This window comes from Macrotis lagotis, chromosome 4, assembly GCF_037893015.1.
Source record: "Macrotis lagotis isolate mMagLag1 chromosome 4, bilby.v1.9.chrom.fasta, whole genome shotgun sequence".
In the NCBI taxonomy this organism is placed as follows: Eukaryota; Metazoa; Chordata; class Mammalia; order Peramelemorphia; family Peramelidae; genus Macrotis; species Macrotis lagotis.
Window position 1 is genome coordinate 160,964,725 of NC_133661.1, and position 18,093 is coordinate 160,982,817.

General features: G+C 36.5%; 1 protein-coding gene across 1 annotated transcript in view; it reads right to left on the bottom strand.

Moving 5' to 3' along the window:
- UACA (uveal autoantigen with coiled-coil domains and ankyrin repeats) overlaps positions 1–17,824 on the bottom strand; it is a 95,932-nt gene extending 78,108 nt beyond the window's left edge. The window contains exon 1 of the mRNA XM_074234522.1: positions 17,683–17,824. Within this exon, the coding sequence (XP_074090623.1) occupies positions 17,683–17,757 (75 nt within the window). The 5' untranslated portion in view covers positions 17,758–17,824. The remainder of the gene's footprint in view (positions 1–17,682) is intronic.
- Positions 17,825–18,093: the final 269 nt, after the last annotated feature.

The following is an 18,093-nucleotide window of genomic DNA, read 5'->3' on the forward strand; positions in this document are numbered from 1 at the left end:
GAAATAAACATCCCATCCCAAAGACAACTTATGCTTCTAGATCTCTTCTCCCGTGGGGCCTTGTGTCCCATGATCCAATGTTTCTCTATGCTCTTAACTGAATTTTAATTAAAAAGTGGATTTGAGGAAGTCTTTTGTGTTGCTTGCCCAAGAACTGGAATTGCTAGTTACAGTCCTGAATGGGAGAACCAGGATTTAAACAGAGATTTCCTGTCTCCAAGTACAGTGCTCTTTCCATTATTAAACCATGTTGCTATCCCTAAAAGTTGATTCACCTGTGAAAGAACATTAAAGAAAAGAAAACAATCTATCTTATATTCTTATATTCTGCCCAGAATTATAGTTAACTGTGTATACTTGCATTATTCTCCTCTTTCATTCCCACACCAGACTTGGAAGTTACTTCAAGGCAAAGACTACCTAAATCAACTTAAATATATTTACATTACTTTGCACATAAAATATGTGCAAAAAAAGTTGAACTGAATAATTCAAATTCTGTCCTTTAAGTGTTTATACTTTTATAACTATGCTTATTTTTATTTTAAGCATTTCAAAATCTACCTGTTCCCTTCTAAAACTCCTCTTCTAAACTATGTCCCTCTAAAAATGATTTTTAAAAATCCCTAAATACACACTTAGAGTCTTGCAAAACAATTTGTCACATTAGCCATGTCTGAAAACAATAATATATGAATTTTAAATTCATCATCTCTCTATCAGGAGGTAAGTAGAATGTTTCATGTTCATTCCTTTGGACTCCTGGTCTTTCATTATACCAATCAGAACTCTTAAGTCCTTCAAAGTTGTTTTTTTCTATATGTTCACTGCATAAACTCTTGTCCTAGGGCTGCTCACATTGGTTCATAAGTTTTTTCAGTTCCCAGTTCATTTCATTATTTCTTATAGTACAATTATACTATACTAGTCCATTACATTAATATTATACATATTCCTCAATATGAAGAAGTCACTTCAATTTTCAGTTTGGGGCTACAATTAAAAGAACTGCCATAAATATTTTTTGTACAACTATCTCTTTAAATTGCTCTAATTTCTTTGGAGTATAGGCCCAACAGTGGTTTTTCTAAGTCAAAGAATATAAACAGTTTGGTAACTTTGGACATACTTCCAAATTTCCTTTCAGAAGGCTGAACCTAATAATTTACTGCTTCACCAAGAAAATAATTCTGTGTACCTGTTTTCCTATAGTTTCTCCAAAAGAAGTCATTTTTCTCTTTTGTCTAATTTGCAGTGATTTGAAGCATTTTCTCATATCATTATTAATAGCTTTGTTTTCTTACAAACAGGTTATTATGAGCATTTATCAATTGGGAAAATCTTGAGCCTTTTAAATCTGAATTAGTTACTTATATATCTTGGAAGTAATACCTTTATTGAAGATAATTATTGCTGAACTTTTTCCCTCAAGTATTTGTTTCACTTCTAATTAATACTATATTAAATTTATGATGACAAATTTCAGAGAATGGAAGGATAGCTTCAAAAGACTTTTTTAAAAAATATACATTTTATGTTGGGAGGGGGGGGGAAATCTGGGACACTAATACATTGTTGGTGGAGCTGTGAACTCATTAAACCTTTCCAGAGAGCAATTTGGAATTATACCCAAATGGCAACAAAAATGTGCAAACCCTTTGATCCAGCAATACCATCACTGGGTCTATACCCTGAAGAGATTATGAAAAAGGATAAAAACATCACTTGTACATTATTAATAGCTTTGTTTTCTTACAAACAGGTTATTATGAGCATTTATCAATTGGGAAAATCTTGAGCCTTTTAAATCTGAATTAGTTACTTATATATCTTGGAAGTAATACCTTTATTGAAGATAATTATTGCTGAACTTTTTCCCTCAAGTATTTGTTTCACTTCTAATTAATACTATATTAAATTTATGATGACAAATTTCAGAGAATGGAAGGATAGCTTCAAAAGACTTTTTTAAAAAATATACATTTTATGTTGGGGGGGGGGAAATCTGGGACACTAATACATTGTTGGTGGAGCTGTGAACTCATTAAACCTTTCCAGAGAGCAATTTGGAATTATACCCAAATGGCAACAAAAATGTGCAAACCCTTTGATCCAGCAATACCATCACTGGGTCTATACCCTGAAGAGATTATGAAAAAGGATAAAAACATCACTTGTACAAAAATAATCATAGCAGCCCTGTTTGTGGCAGTAAAGAATTGGAAATCAGGGGCAGCTAGGTGGCGTAGTGGATAAAGAACCGGCCTTGGAGTCAGGAGTAGCTGGGTTCAAATCTGGTCTCAGACACTTAATATTTGCCTAGCTGTGTGGCCTTGGGCAAGCCACTTAACCCCATTTGCCTTGCAAAAACCTAAAAAAAAAAAAAATTGGATATCAGTGAATGTCCATCAATTGGGGAATGGCTTAACAAACTGTATGTGATGATGGAACACTATTGTTCTATTAGAAACCAGGAGGGATGGGATTTCAGGGATTTGCATGAGCTGATGCTAAGTGAGAACCAGAAGAACACTGTACACCCTGACAGCAACATGGAGGTGATGATCAACCTTAATGGATTTGCTCATTCCATCAGTGCAACAATCAGACACAATTTTGGCGTATCTGCGATGGAGAATCATCTGTGTCCAGAGAAAGAATTATGGAGTTTGAATAAAGAACAGACTATTACCTTTAATTTTTTTTTAAATGTTATCTTCTTATGTAATTTTCTATCTCTTATACTTTATTTTTCTTCCTTAAGGATATGATTTCTCTCTCATCACATTCGACTTAGATCAATATATACCATGGAAACAATGTAAAAACTAACAGACTGCCTTCTGTGGGGAATGGGGGGGAAGGGAAGCAAGATTAGGGAGAAAATTATAAAATTCAAATTAAAATCTTTCTAAAATATATATATATAAATACACACACACACACACACACACACACACACACACACATACATTTTATTAGTGACTTCTGTCTTTACATCAAGGTCATTTTCCACTCATTCCAAAAAATAAAAAGGTCAAACAAAGCATCTAATACATACTATTCAGTCTTATTTACTTATTTACCTTTCTACCCTGAGGAAGGAAATAAAGTATTATCTATTCACTGGGAGAATTTTGGTGAAATTTTACTGTTAACTTAATCAAAGATGGAATGATTAGAAGAAAGCAGTACATCCCAGCTCTTTTCCAGAATTATTCAAACACAGACTGAAGAATAACACCCAACTAGTTTATGACTGAAAAATCCAAGAAGAAAATGGAGTTGATCGTTCTTCCAAAATAGTTCAGGACAGATAGGGAGCCAACAAGAAGTTTGCAGGGCACTGAGAGAAGACCAGAAGGGTTGTACAGTTGGAATGGGGATATGGCTTATGATCATGCACCATTACTTTACATATCATATTTGGGGCTTATTTGCATAAGTCACAGACATGAAGGGTACAGAAATATGCTTTTACCTAGAAAGCAAAGATTCATATTATTTTTGAGAACCATAAATGTCAGGAAAGATGAAAGCTTTGAACATGGTGATAAAACAGCCAGAAGCAGCAGAAGGTATAAAAGAATTCAAGCAAGACTAGAAAGAAAGGTCACAAGAACTGTGCAGAACTATTACTACAATTAATGAACTATGCTTTTTCCTGTATATTTTGGCTCCAAAATAACATGAGGACAAATATTATGAAAGTAAACATAGTTTGAAAAGTGAAAAAGTTCCTACTATACTGAGTGAGTATCCCCTGGAGACATGGGATACTTATGGAAAGAAATAGAACTGGACAACAGTTAAAAAAGATGGAAAGCCATGAATGGGTTCACTCTCTTTTAAATTATCTGCAAACTTGTTTTCAACTCTGAAATCTGGTTTGTAATCTCATCACTCTCCAAAGTCCCAGTTACTTGATAAATCTTATGGTCTTTTCTCAGTCCTCATCCTTCTTGACCTCCTTGCACCACTTAACTGCTGACTACCCTCTTTACACTCTAGATTTTCATGGTAATATTCTTCCTTGGTTCTCCAACTATCTCTCTAACCACTTCTGAATATCATTTATTGGATCTTCATCCATGTATTTCCCCACAGCTCTGGCCCTCCAACCTCCTCTTTAATTTTGGTGGTTTGATCAGTTCTAGTAGAGCATTACCAATCTATGGGGATCTATATATCACAGAGCCAACTCCCAATCTCTGAGTTCCAGACCTGCATCAACAGTTGGCTATTGGACATTTCTTTCTTCTAAAACCCATCTCTCTCTTCCAAAATTCCCCATTACTGTTAAAGACACCACCATCTTCCCAGTCACCAGATCTGAAACCTTGATGTCATCCTCAACTCCTAAGTCACATTCACTCCACACATCCAATCAATTGCCAATTCTTATTGCATCTTTCCTCACAAGATCTCATAGCCATTCCTATCTCTCCACAGACTTAATCACCCTTAGAATAGGCTTTTAACAACTTTTACTTAGATGACTACAATAGACTTCTAATTAATCTCTCTCCCTCCAATCTCTCTCCCTCCAGTCTCTCACCACTCCAATCATGTGCCATACAGCTGGCAAAGTGACTTCCTTTCTATGAAAGTTCTATGGGAGGAGGGTCATTCCCTTATTTAATAAATTCTAGTGATTCCCCATTACCTCCAGGATGAAATATAAAAGTCTTCTCACTTTAAAATTCTTCAAAATCTAGCCTAATCCTACACTGTAGCCTTATAACACATACTTCTCATTATGCAACATATAATCTAGTCATACCAGCCTACTTGCTGTCTCCCACCATGGTGACAATGCATCTCCCATGCATCTCCCTGTGGCTAGGCTGAATATCTAGAATGTGCTCCATCTTTACTTCTGTCTCTTTGAATCTTTGGTTTTCTTCAAGATTCAGCTCACCTTCTACCAAAGGTCTTAATAGTCCCTCCCAGTTACTAGTTCCTTCTAGTTTGAAATTACCTCCTAACTACTTTGTATATATCTTGCATACATTTATGTACATATTGTCTCCCCATAAGAATGTAAGTTCTTTATGATAGGAACTGTTTTTGTTTTTTTCTTTGTATCCACAATTTTTAGAACTAGACATATTGTAATATTACTTACACTTAAATGCTCAATTGATTGGAAAATATGCCTACATCAATAATATCAAACAATCAATGAATTCCACAGTTAGAAGGAAGCACAATGACCATCTAGACCAAGTATTAAACTTAAATAGAAAATGGGGCCAGAGAAGCTAGGTGGCACAGTGGGTAGAGCACCGGACCTGGAGTCAGGAATACCTGAGTTCAAATTTGACCTCAGACACTTAATAATTACCTAGCTGTGTGGCCTTGGGCAAGCAAGCCACTTAACCCCATTGCCTTGCAAAAAAAAAAAAAACCTTAAAAAAAACTAAAAAAAAAACTTGCTGAGTAAAATAAAAAAATTTATCTGTTACAGATCACTTTTAGGTATTCAATTTTACATCTTGTTTTTATATAATTACTTCTTGGCAAAAATAAAACTAATCAGACATTGAGTATATAAATGGATAGATTACAAATTAGTCTCATTTTTTTGTATCACATCTAAATCTTTACTGAAGAAATTTTTGTGGACTTCCAGAAAATAAAATAATACAGTAAGAAATCTGAACTCTCCTAAATTCAGCTCCAAAAATTATAAAATAGCACCTCAAAATGAATTTTGGTAAAGCAAAACCAACAAATAGAAGGGATAAAACAATTTTCCAGCCCAAGACAACTTGAAACATTAGCAGGAAAGATCTGTCTCACTCAGGGAATGGGGGGCACAGTTAAGGACAAGATGTGTCCTGGCAAACCCTGACTCAACAAACCAATGAGTGATCTAGAACCCCAGCACAGGTCAGTGAACAAGGCCCAGAAGCCCTGGTGTAGCAGTCCCTGTAGCAGCACCAGGCTGCCCTCCCTACCCTGGGCCGAGGTAAGCAGCTTGTAGCAGGCAGGGCCCACCTCAGGTCACAGTGCAGCACTAGGCAAATGGCCAAGCACCTCGATAGACCTAAACCCCCCCCCCCCTTGGGCCCCAGCACAGCCCAGGTAAACAGGCCAGACTTCTCCACAGCCCCAGTCTAGCTCCAAAAGAACAACCAGGTCTCCTCCCTTCACCCCTACCCCACCTTGCCCCCATCCCCAGGACAGTACCAGGAGAACAAGCAGACCCTCTGCAGCACCTGTACAGCACCAGGCTAGGGTGTTAGGAACTAGGAAGGGAAGAGGTTAAGAAAGTAGTGGAGGAGGGGCAGCTAGGTGGTGTAGTGGATAAAGCATCGGCCTTGGAGTCAGGAGTACCTGGGTTCAAATCCAGTCTCAGACACTTAATAATTACCTAGCTGTGTGGCCTTGGGCAAGCCACTTAACCCCATTTGCCTTGCAAAAACCTAAAAAAAAAATTAGTGAAGGAACTGACAGAAGGGAGGGCAGATTGAGGGAGGCAGTGGTCAGAGTTTACAGGTCCAGATGGCTTCACAAGTGAATTTTGCCAAACATTTAAAGAATTAATTAATTCCAATACTATATAAACTGGAAAAATGGAAGAGTTTTACCAAATTCCATCTATGATATAAATTGGGTGCTGATTCTAAACCAGTAAGAATATAAATAAAGAAATCTACAGACCAATTTCCCAAATGAATATTGATGAAAAAATTTTAAATAAAATATTAGCAAGGAAATTACAGCAATTTATCAGCAGTTTAATATAATATGACCAAGTGGGATCCAAAAAACTATCAGCATAGCTGAGTATTGTTAACAACAATGCCAACAGAAATCATGATTATTTCAAAAGCATCAGAAAAGACTTTTGACAAAATACAACATTCATTCTTATTAACACTAGAAAGGCAGAGCAATAAAGGGGCCTTTCCTTAAAATGACAGTTTCTATCTAAAACCATCAGCAAGTATTATCTGTGAAGTGGCTAAGTTAGAAGCCTTCCCAAAAAAAAATCAAGAGTGAAACAAGGATGCCCATTATCCCCACTATTATTCAGTACTGTACTAAAATGCTAGCTATAGCAATAAGACAAGAAAAAGAAATTAAAGGAATAAAAAAACAAGACAATCATGAAACAAAATTATCACTTTGCAGATGATGATAGTATGCTTAGAGAATCTTGAAATGAAAACCACTTGAAATGATAATTATGATACAGTTGTAGGATATAAAATAAACCCACATAAATCATTGGCATTTTTAGCTGGAAGCAAGAGAAAAATAAGAAATTCCATTAAAAATAGCTGTAGCCTATACAAATTACATAATTTACTATACAAAAAATTGTAGATTATATAAAGTACTAAGACAAACTCAGGAACTATATATGAACACAATTACAAAACACTTTTCACATAAATAAAAGTCAGATCTAAACAATAGGGAAAATATAAATTACTCATGGACAGAGCAAGTCAATATAATAAACATCACAGTTTTACCTAAATTAATTCACTTATTCAGGTCCATAGCAAACTATCAAAAAATATTTTATGTAGCTAAAAAAAATTCATCTAGAAGAACAAAAAGTCCAGAATATTAAGGTAATTAATAAAAAAAATGCAAAGGTGTCATACCAGTCTCAAACTTTATTATAGAGCAGTAATCATCAAAACTTCATGATACTGGCTAAGAAATGCAGTGGTGAATCAGTGTAATAGATTAGGTACACAAGATAAGTAATTAAGGAGCATAGTAATCTAGTGTTTGACAAATCCAAAGACCCCAGCTTCTGGGACAAAAACACAGATTTAATAAAAACTGCTGAGAAAACTGAAAAACAATGTGGCAGGAAACTAGGCATAGACCAAAAGTTTACACTGTATATATACCAAAATTAGATAAATTAATTAAGACATATTAGTTAAATAAATTAAACTAATTAAATTAATTAAGACATAAAAGATGATATAATCAAATTAGGAGAGTTTAGAATGATTTACCTGTTAGATCTATATGGAGAAGGGAAGGATCCATGACCAAAGAAAAAGATAAGGAGCATTATGAAATAAAAAATGGGCAATTTTGATTATATTAAATTTAAAAGTTTTTGTGCAAAAAAAACAATGAAAACAAGATTAGAAGGATCTCTGATATGGACCACATTTCTTTTCTTTTCTTTTTTTACATTTTTAAAAAAATTTTATTTATTTAAGGCAATGGGGTTAAGTGGCTTGCACACAGGGAATTATTTAAGTGTTTGAAGCCAAATTTGAACTCAGGTACTCCTGACTCCAGGGCCAATGCTCTATTCACTGCACCACCTAGCTACCCTCATTTCTCAAATATATAGAGAAGAATGTCAAATTTACAAGAATACAAGTAAGTCATACCCCTATGGATTAAACGGTCAAACAGGCAGTTTTCAGATGAAGAAATTACAGTTACCTACAATTATATGCAAAAATGCTTTAAATCACAATTGATTAGAGAAATGCAAATTAAAATAACTCTTCATGTAGAACCTCATACTTATCAGATTAGCTAATAATACAGAAAAGGAAAATGTTGAATGTTGAAGGTGATATAAAAAAATGAAACACTAATGCAATGTTGGTGGAGTTGTGAACTGATCCAGCCACTTTGGAGAGCAATTTGAAACTATGCCCAAAAGGGCAATCAAACCATGCATCCTTTTGATAAGCAATACCCCTGAGTCTGTAACCCAAAATGATTTAGAAAATTGAGGGGATGTCCATAAACTGGGAAATGGCTGAATAAATTGTGGTATTTAATGTAACAGAATGCTATTGTGCTACAAGAAATGAGGAGCAGAAAACCTAAAGAGACTATATAAACTGGTAAAGTAAAGTGAGCAGAACCAGGACACTGTATACAATGAGTGAAACACTTTGCATGGATCAACTATGAATGACTTAACAATTCTCAGCAATATACTGCTCCAAGCCAATTCCAAAAGACTCATAATAAAAAAAAAATGCTCCAGAGAAAGAATGGATGCAGATGGAAGCATACTAGTTTCACTTTATTTTTTCATATTTTTTTCTTTTGGTCTGTTTGTTCTTTCACATGACTAATATGGTAATAAATTTTATATATAATCTATATCAAACTGCTTACCAACTTAAGGAGGAAGGAGATAAGGAAGGGAGAAAAATATAAAATTCAAAACATTTTTTAAAAATTAAGGTTAAGAATGTAAAGACTAACAAACTGCCTACTGTGAGGGTGGGGGGAAAGAAGCAAGAATAGGGGAAAAATTGTAAAACTCAAAATAAATAAAATCTTTCTTAAAAACAAATGAGGGGGCAGCTAGGTGGTGCAGTGGTTAGAGCACTGGCCCTGTTGTCAGGAGGACCTGAGTTCAAATCCAGCCTCAGACACTTAATAATTACCTAGCTGTGTGATCTTGGGCAAGCCACATAACCCCATTGCCTTGCCAAAAATAAAAATAAATGTAAAATGAAGGTTAAAATATGTCTTTACAGGTAACTAGAAAAAAATAAAATATTAAAAAAAGAAATGTTAGATTTTTTTTAAAAATTATGTCTAATAAGTTCCTCCCACATCAGACCAATGCCATCTTCTTTGACTAATGTATAAGGCACAAGAAACTGATCTAAGAACTGAACAGAAAATCTAAATTTATAATTAACTATAACTTCTATGCAGATATTGGCTCAGTCTTTGCCATCTTTATTTCTTTGAATCAAATTTTAACAAAATCTTTTCCAATAATTCAAATTTTGCCCAATGTCAAATACTAACTATACATTTACTTCTATCAAACTACTTCCAATTACTCTGCTTTTAAAATTTAATCATAATATAACATTAGAATGTGACTTTTTATTAAAATGTCATCAGTGTCTCTCAGAACAAATCCATATGGATGGAACTAAAGATTAACATTTTGATCAGGGGCAGCTAGGTGGCGTAGTGGATAAAGCACTAGCCTTAGAGTCAGGAGTACCTGGGTTCAAATCCGGTCTCAGACACTTAATAATTACCTAGTTGTATGGCCTTGGGCAAGCCACTTAACCCCATTTGCCTTGCAAAAACCTAAAAAAAAAAATTTTGATCATCAGGAATAAGCAAACAAAAAAGGTTCTTTCACTCTCTGAAAGTCTTTTAGAAGAAAATGGTTTTGGACATCTTCCTGCCTAAAGGAAAAGGAATGGTCAGGAATTTTCTCATTTAAGACCCAAGAATCTATAAAATAATAACATGATCTAAACCATTTTTCATCATGAGACTTGCTTGACTAATGTAACCACATCTCTATTCTTCAACTCTGCCTCATTTGAGTTTATACCACTGAAAATAAGGTTATTCAAATTTTAAAATACTCAGGAACCAAGAAGAAAACCTGCCTTACCTATTTAAACCAATTCAGTTTCAATGCCACTATTTCTCTTTAAGTCTGAAAATGGTATGAAAACTATTCACAAACCATATAAAAGAGCTGTAAATGCTTTGTGATCCTCAGATGTGTTATCTAATGAACGCCACATTAAGTTTACATGTTCCTACTTTGTACATATTTTTAAGAAATTCATTTTAGCTTTTCATTTTACCTACAGATTCACATGCTACAAAAGTCCATTTAACCTCTCACCCAGACCAACATCATCCAGACAGTAGTTACAAAATATAATAAAGATTACCAATCTAAATGCCATGAAAGCTGAAGGTTTACACTCAGCATAGTCTGTAGCAAAGCAGTAAAGATTTACATAAAGGACATATGAAACAGATGCAAAGTCCAAAGGTTATGGTACTTAAGTAATAATACTCAAGTCCAACTCCCAGCCCTACCTGAAACCTCACATTATAGACTTCTGAAAAGGATGAGGGGTCCAGACTTTCGATGGCATTATTAAAGAACTTCATTCCTAGTGAGGAAAACCTATTGACTTTCTCTTTCTCATTTCCCCATATTCCCCAAATTCCCTAGAAGACAATTCAAAAGAAACCTCAAGAGGCTGTTCTTGCTTACTCCAGGTGCTAGAATACTCCCCAATAATTTTATACTATTTATTTTGTATGTGGTCTGTCTTTAGCTTTTACTTCTCTAAGAAGATGCCGTATCCCTGCAGTTAAAAGAAAGCTCCTTAAGCTTTACAGGGCTCCCTTTTTATTTTCTCTTCTATACCTAGTACAATATCTGGCACAATCTATGCTTGTTCAGTTACTTAAAGAGTTGCAGGGGCACAGAGTTCTTTTTCCAGTATCTTAAGAGTGAGTCTTGAGAATAAATCCTTCTAAATCTTCTAGCTCAGGAACTCTGCATTAGGTATAACCTGACAAAATTATAAACAGTCAATAAAGATGAATAAAATACAGTAATGCTGGAGTCTTAAGTCACAATAAACCTTACCAAACAATCAAGATGAAAACTTTTGCCTTCTCAAGAAGTTCTTCATTAACTTTAGACTAAATCTTTGACAAGTATCAATGAACAAATTGAAGAAAATTGTTTAACTCAAACTCCATAATCATTATAAGTTCAAATACTGTAGTTTTTAAACCCTAATCAACCATAATTTGACTACAGGTTTCTTTTTTATTAATCATACAGGCAAATACTGAGAAATAAATAATCTTTTAAACATATGATTTCAAAGATATGTAATCTTCAGTTACTCCACTCCTATAAGCTTATTATTTAGATTTACCTTCAGAATACAACTCCCAAAGAAATTCACAGTAAAATACTCTAATTCCAAACATGCTGTTCCATGGTAATGCAGTAGTTAGAAGTTCTAAGAATAAAAAAGAGAGCTTCTACTCTTTGTACTTTTGTTAAGAAACACAGACTCTATAATGAAAGGTCCTAGGGAAATATTGCAGACTAAGTTTTCAATTAAAAACATGCAGCTTTGATTTGATGTTTGCATTTTTAATTAATGCCAGTAAACAGTAAAGTAAATTTCAAAAGTTGAAACAAAAAACAAAATGTGGTTTTAATTATTTAAGATGTTACATAAAAGTCAGTTATTATAAAATCAACTTTTCAAGCATACACAAATTACCTCCCAGGGGAGGGAACACAATTCACATTTTCAAAACTAAAATTTAAATTAAATTATACAAATTATACAAATATGTATATTTGTATATAATATATATAAATATATATCACATTGTGTTTTAAATGATTTAAATCTCTGCAAAATGTTAAAATTATTTTTCTCCAACATAACTAGGAATGATGCCACATTAAGCAGCTCTGAATTCCTATCTGGAATAAGATAGATGTCAGCAATTTTTCAGAGTACAAAACATTAGCAATATTTTGCATAATATATTAATAACTGGGTCATGAAGCACAGTATTTGACCTCCAAAAGAAACTGAAGTACAACTTATTATACCATTTACTTAACTGTGCAATGCTGACTTTCACAAAGAAAAAGGAAATAACCATGCAGCAAGACCACCTTCTTTTAAAGGGAGAGATTGGATGTTCACTGTTGTGTTTAATTCAAAATTTTATAACCTGAGATTTTGGTGCTGTGAAAACTTTCCCCAGCTACACAGATCACAACCTCTCAATAACTTTTCTGGAGGTGCTATGGCCAAAATATACATCTGTCTATAACTAATCTGATTAGCTTTACAAAAGAGAGCTAAGATTGAAATACTTTTGTTATGAATTATACAGTTTAATGGGAAATGGATTTAGGCAAATCTGAGAAAGTCTAATTTCACTCGGCTTTTCCCAATTCCCCTAAGTTCCAGTGCTTTGCCCCTAAAAATTACATTGATATTTATTGTGAATGTTTAAATATGTGTTAAATAAGTATGTAGCTAGATGCAGTGGTCAGAGAGCCAGGTCTAGATTCAGGAAGACTCATCTTCCTGAGTTCAAATCTGGCAACACTTAACAGCTCTGTGACCCTGGGAATATCATTTGACTCATTTGCCTCAGTTTCCTCATCTGTAAAATAAACTGGGGAAGGAAATGGCAAATCACTCCAGTATCTATGTCAAGAAAGCGCCAAATGGGAGCACAAAGAGTTGGACACTGAAAAAGACTAAAGAACAACAAATAAAAATGTGTGTGTATATATACACATGCACACATATTCTAATATATGTACATGTTTTCTCTCCTCACCTTAAGGACAGTGACTGAGGGAGTGTCTTTATTTTTGTCCTTCTATTCCTAGAACCCACTGGAACTTATTATTTATTTTAATTCATTATTTAATTGATTGATCTTTCATAATATCATCTTTGAATTCCAAACTGATTACAAAAACCTCATATAAATAACTATAAAAAAAGATGGAATAAATATAAAAGAATGAATAACTCAATTATGAAGACGATTCTTTAATCCTTCGTTCCTTTTCAGGCTACACTCCTAACTTTCTGGACTTGCTCTGCCATGCCACAGAAGCCTCCTTAGCCTGCAAGTTTCACTACACCCCTGTATCTCTCACCCCAGAATCACTCTCCAACCCTGTGGCTCCCTTTTCTGATTGGCTGATTCTTCCCAGGACCTTCATTTTAAAGCAAAATGCTCAGGCCAGTCATATCTTCATTCTACTTCATGCCCTTTCTCTACCTCATCTAGACCCAGGTCTCTCCTTTCCCTACCTTTCTGCTTCCTTTTAATGTGTTGTTCCACCCACCCCCTCCCATACTCACTCCCATTCCCACTCCCACCCAGTTGGAATGTAACCTTCTTTAGGGCAGAAACTGTATTTCTACTTGTATTCCCTGTGCTTTCAACAGAACTTAGCACACAGTAAGCACTTAATAAATGTTTGTTGTTGAAGACTTTTTTCCTATTCAATAAATACAAGGAAATATTAGGAACAAAATAAATGTACATTTTGTTATCATTATGCTAAAAATGTAATTTAAAGAAAAGATTAGAAAAATATTTATAAGAAATATGACAGAAAAAGTGATACCTTAAATATTAATAATTCAAAAATACAATTCCTATTTCATAATGGATAAATGATCAGATGAAAGGTAAAGAAAACAGGAAATCACTTAAAATATTAGTGTCTCAAACCCTGCAAATTATCAAAAATCATTAAAAGCCAAAAAAATTCAATACCTTAAGGTTGTAGAAAAACAAGTACAAATACTACTGATAGAATTGTAAACCTGTAGAATCCTTTTGGAGACAATTTAGCAGTAGGTATTAAAAGCTACAATGATAAGCACACCTTTTGAACTAATAGCTCCTTTGCTGAGAATATGCCCTATAAGTGGGGGGGGGGGGGGTTTGTGTCTGTGTGTGTGTGTGTGTGTGTGTGTGTGTGTGTGTGTGTGTGTGTGTGTAATAGCTAGTATTAATATGGTGTTTTAAGATTTGCAAAGCACTCTGCAATAGTTAACCAAAGATTTTCTGAAAAGCATTACATGTAATTTAAAAAATCTGAAGATGTCTAAATGTCCAACAATAAAGGAATGATAAAATACATTGCAGTATATTAATGTAATGCAATTAAGTCCAAGTATGAGGAAATAAAAAAAATCTGGAAAGATATATGTGTATATCTATCTATATAGATATAGATAGATATATACATATATATGTATATGAAATAATAAAAAGAAAAACTACAACCAAAAGGGAGTATACTACAACAAATTAAGAATATCAATGACAATGGCAATGAATTATGATGAAGACTGAGGAGAAACAGAAGTTATATTTTATACATATAAATCAATATAAAAATAAAATAAGTCAGTCTAATTAGTGGTAACTATTGTTTTAAATTACTTCATTTTTCAAAGGATAGTTACATAAAGAGTAGTCATATGTAGAGCTCTAACATAAAGAGTAGTCATATGTAGAGCTCTACAGTAACAACTTACTTTCTTTCAAATCATAACTCTCTTTTTTGGTCAGTGTACAGTTACTAAATATCTGAAAATGTACTGATTATTTATCAAACATTTTTGCTTGACAGTCTAACATTGCAATAGCATGTACATTACTATAATCCAAACTAATGAGTTTACAACAATCATGTTAATTCTTTTATATGTAATCTTTTTAAATTTCTCAAGTCAAGTGAACCATAAAAATTAAAGCTAATTTTTGTGAGCACTGTGCTTTTAAAAAAATCACAAAAGGGATGGTTTCAGAAGAACCACAACTTGAATGAACTGATACAGACAGAAATGAACAAAACTAGAACAGTGTTCATTGTAATTGTGCTGAAACTAATCATGTGTCAAGAATTTGGGGTTTTTAAACAATAAAAGCAAAAGGGAAATGTCTACTTTTTGGGAAACATGTCTACTTTTTGTGAATTTTCTAAAATTAAGTTAAATAGCTATGTATTTTAATCATCACTGCCATATCTTTTGAAATCTTTTGAGACTTTTTTACTTTAATTCAGAGGCACACATCCTGTAAAGATTTAGGCAATTTCTCTTATCCTTTAGTATTTTCATTTTGAGAGACTTAAAAGTACACTAAGTTGGAAAGTTTAAAAATTCAGAAAGTTGTTCCTGAGTTTGTAAGTTTGTAAAATGCAAAACAGCATACTAGTAATTTTTAAAAAAACCCTAAATATTTTGTGTGCTTTTGGAGGGATTAGAAAGAAATTATGCAGAATATTTTATTATGTTGTATAAACTTCTAATGATGAACTGTCTGTAGTCTAAGTAACCTGGAATCCAGTGAAGTAAGCTGTTTTTTCAGAGGAATTAACATTGTGACTTTCTTTGATACTAGTAACATTTTCCCAGTTCTTAAGAACAATAACATAGATAGGCAGAAAGATGGAATATGAAATCCCAACTCATAGATATTTTGGCTGTGTGACCCTGAGCAAGTTACTGAATGTCTCAGGGATGTGAGAGGGAGGAAGAGAAAAAGGATGGAGTAAAGGAAGAGATAAGGAAGAGAGAGAAGAATGGGGGAGGGAGGGGAGAAAAGAGGAGTGATGGGCAGAAAAAGGAAGGGAGGGCTCATTTTTTTACACTAGTCTTATAAATTTCACTGAGCAGAAAGAGGTCCAAGAGAGAGAATTTCCTTTACCAATACAGACTGGCAACTGTTCAGTAATTTATAGCCTTATACAGTTGCCTGGTAGAGGCTGAATTTGCCCAGGTATGACTTGATCCTAGGTCACTACTACTACTGCCTCTCACAAATGTGTTTTGGTAATCATTCATTCAGCAAACATTTATTCGGTGCCAACTCAGTCCTTTGCTAGATTCTAGAAATGCAAAAAACATGAAAACCTGCTAGCCCTAAAAATGATTCTATTTTACTAGGGAAAACAGTGCTTATATAATTTAATACAAAAACAAGTATAAATTAAGAGCTTAGAGGGGTGGACGGAGCTCCTAACCTAAGATCAAATAAAAAGAGATTGCGCTTGAAGGCAGTTCATTCTAGATAAGGGGGCACACAGAGGGGAGAGACTAGTGTAGTGAGGTAAAGCCAATAGACCACTTTGGTTGAAGTTTAAAAGTACTTGAAGGAGTGGTATATAAAAGTCTGGAAAGGCAAGCTGGAGGCAATAAGCTGCCTGCTTCCTCAAATGGTCATATTATTCACAATCAGCTTATCTTTTAAAAATCTGTGGGGCAGCTAGGTGGCACAGTGGATAGAGCACCGGCCCTGGAGTCAGGAGGACCTGAGTTCAAAATATGGCCTCAGACACTTAATAATTGCGTAGCTGTGTGACTTTGGGCAACTCACTGAACCCCACTGTCTTGCCAAAAAAGAAAAAAAGAAAAAGAAAAAAATTGTGGGTTCTCATGCAATTTACTTTTGCAAGTCAAATAATCATGGAAAAAAACTTAAGTAAAACAAAAATACAAAGTTAAAAGGAAATATCTTTAAGGCTTGCAAATCATTTTTCTATAAAATTTTACCTAAAGTTTCTCATTTGATGCTTTCAACAAGCTGGGAAGTGGGAGCTCTCGCTATGCTCACTTTACAGAAGATGAACCTGAGAGGATCGGTAATTCTCGGAGGGCAGGACTGCGGAGTCAGATAGTCCTTGCTCCTGGCCATCACACCAGGAATCCCGAGGACCTGAATATTCCCTCTCAGTTTGGGGATGGACCGACTTTTTCAGGAAGGTTTTGTTTTGAGCACACCGGAGAAACTTCAGAAACGCGCCTCGCTTCGAGCAGCTTGGGATTCTTGGGGCTGCCCGAGCTCTCTTCCTCTCTGCACCCCGGGGTCTGGCCGCCTCCCCCGAGTTGTCCGAGTCAGCAGCTCGGGGCCGGCCGGGGCGGCCCGGGCCGGGGCGGCCGGCACCGCGCAGCCTCTCGGCCGGGCTGCCCTCGCTCCCCCGGCTGCGTCCCCAGTCCCCGCCCGCCGCTCTGGCCTTGGCAGAGCCGCAAAGACAAAGCGCGGCTCTGCACGGGCCGGCGCCCCGCGCCCCGGCCGCCCCCTGCTCGCCGCGGGGGTCCCTCCGGACCTCGTCCTCGCTCCGGGGCTCCGGCGGCCGCGGCCCGCCCAGTCCAGCCCCGGGCCTAAGTCGCGCCCACCCCTCGGGGCCAGAGCCTGGCTCGGCCGATCCGGCCCCGGCTCTCGCCCCGCCGGCCCCCCGGGCCGGGCTCTCTCCCCGGGGGTCCTCGGAAGAGGAAGCAGGGCTGGAGAAAGAGGATCTAGCGGCAGACCGGGGTGGGGGGACCGCGGGCCCCCCGGCCCGGGCGCCGGGGCACTTACCGGGCTGGCCGCCCCTCCGGCGGGGCCCGGGGCGGACCCCTCCTGCTTCTTCAGGCGAGACTTGAGGCTCTTCATAGCGCCCCGCGCTCGGCCCGGGACCGCGACGCCAAGCCCAGGCTCCGGCCGCGGGGCGCCAGCGCTCCTTCCCCGCCCCACCTGCCACCTGGGGAGGGGGAGGGGCGGGCGGGGAGGACCCCGCCGGGTGGGGGGCGCCTCGGGGCTGCCCTCCCCACCTCGCAGCCAATCCCCCGGCGGCCCTGAAGAGGGAGGGCGCCCCACCCGAACCAATAGGGATTAGTGGAAGGGGTGGGACTTCCCCTTTAAATTTCTTCTCCGCCCCCCCCTCTTCTTTCCCGAAGAGAGCTTGTTGGAGGCTAACCTGTAGAGTTCAGGGAAGAACTTGGAACCCTG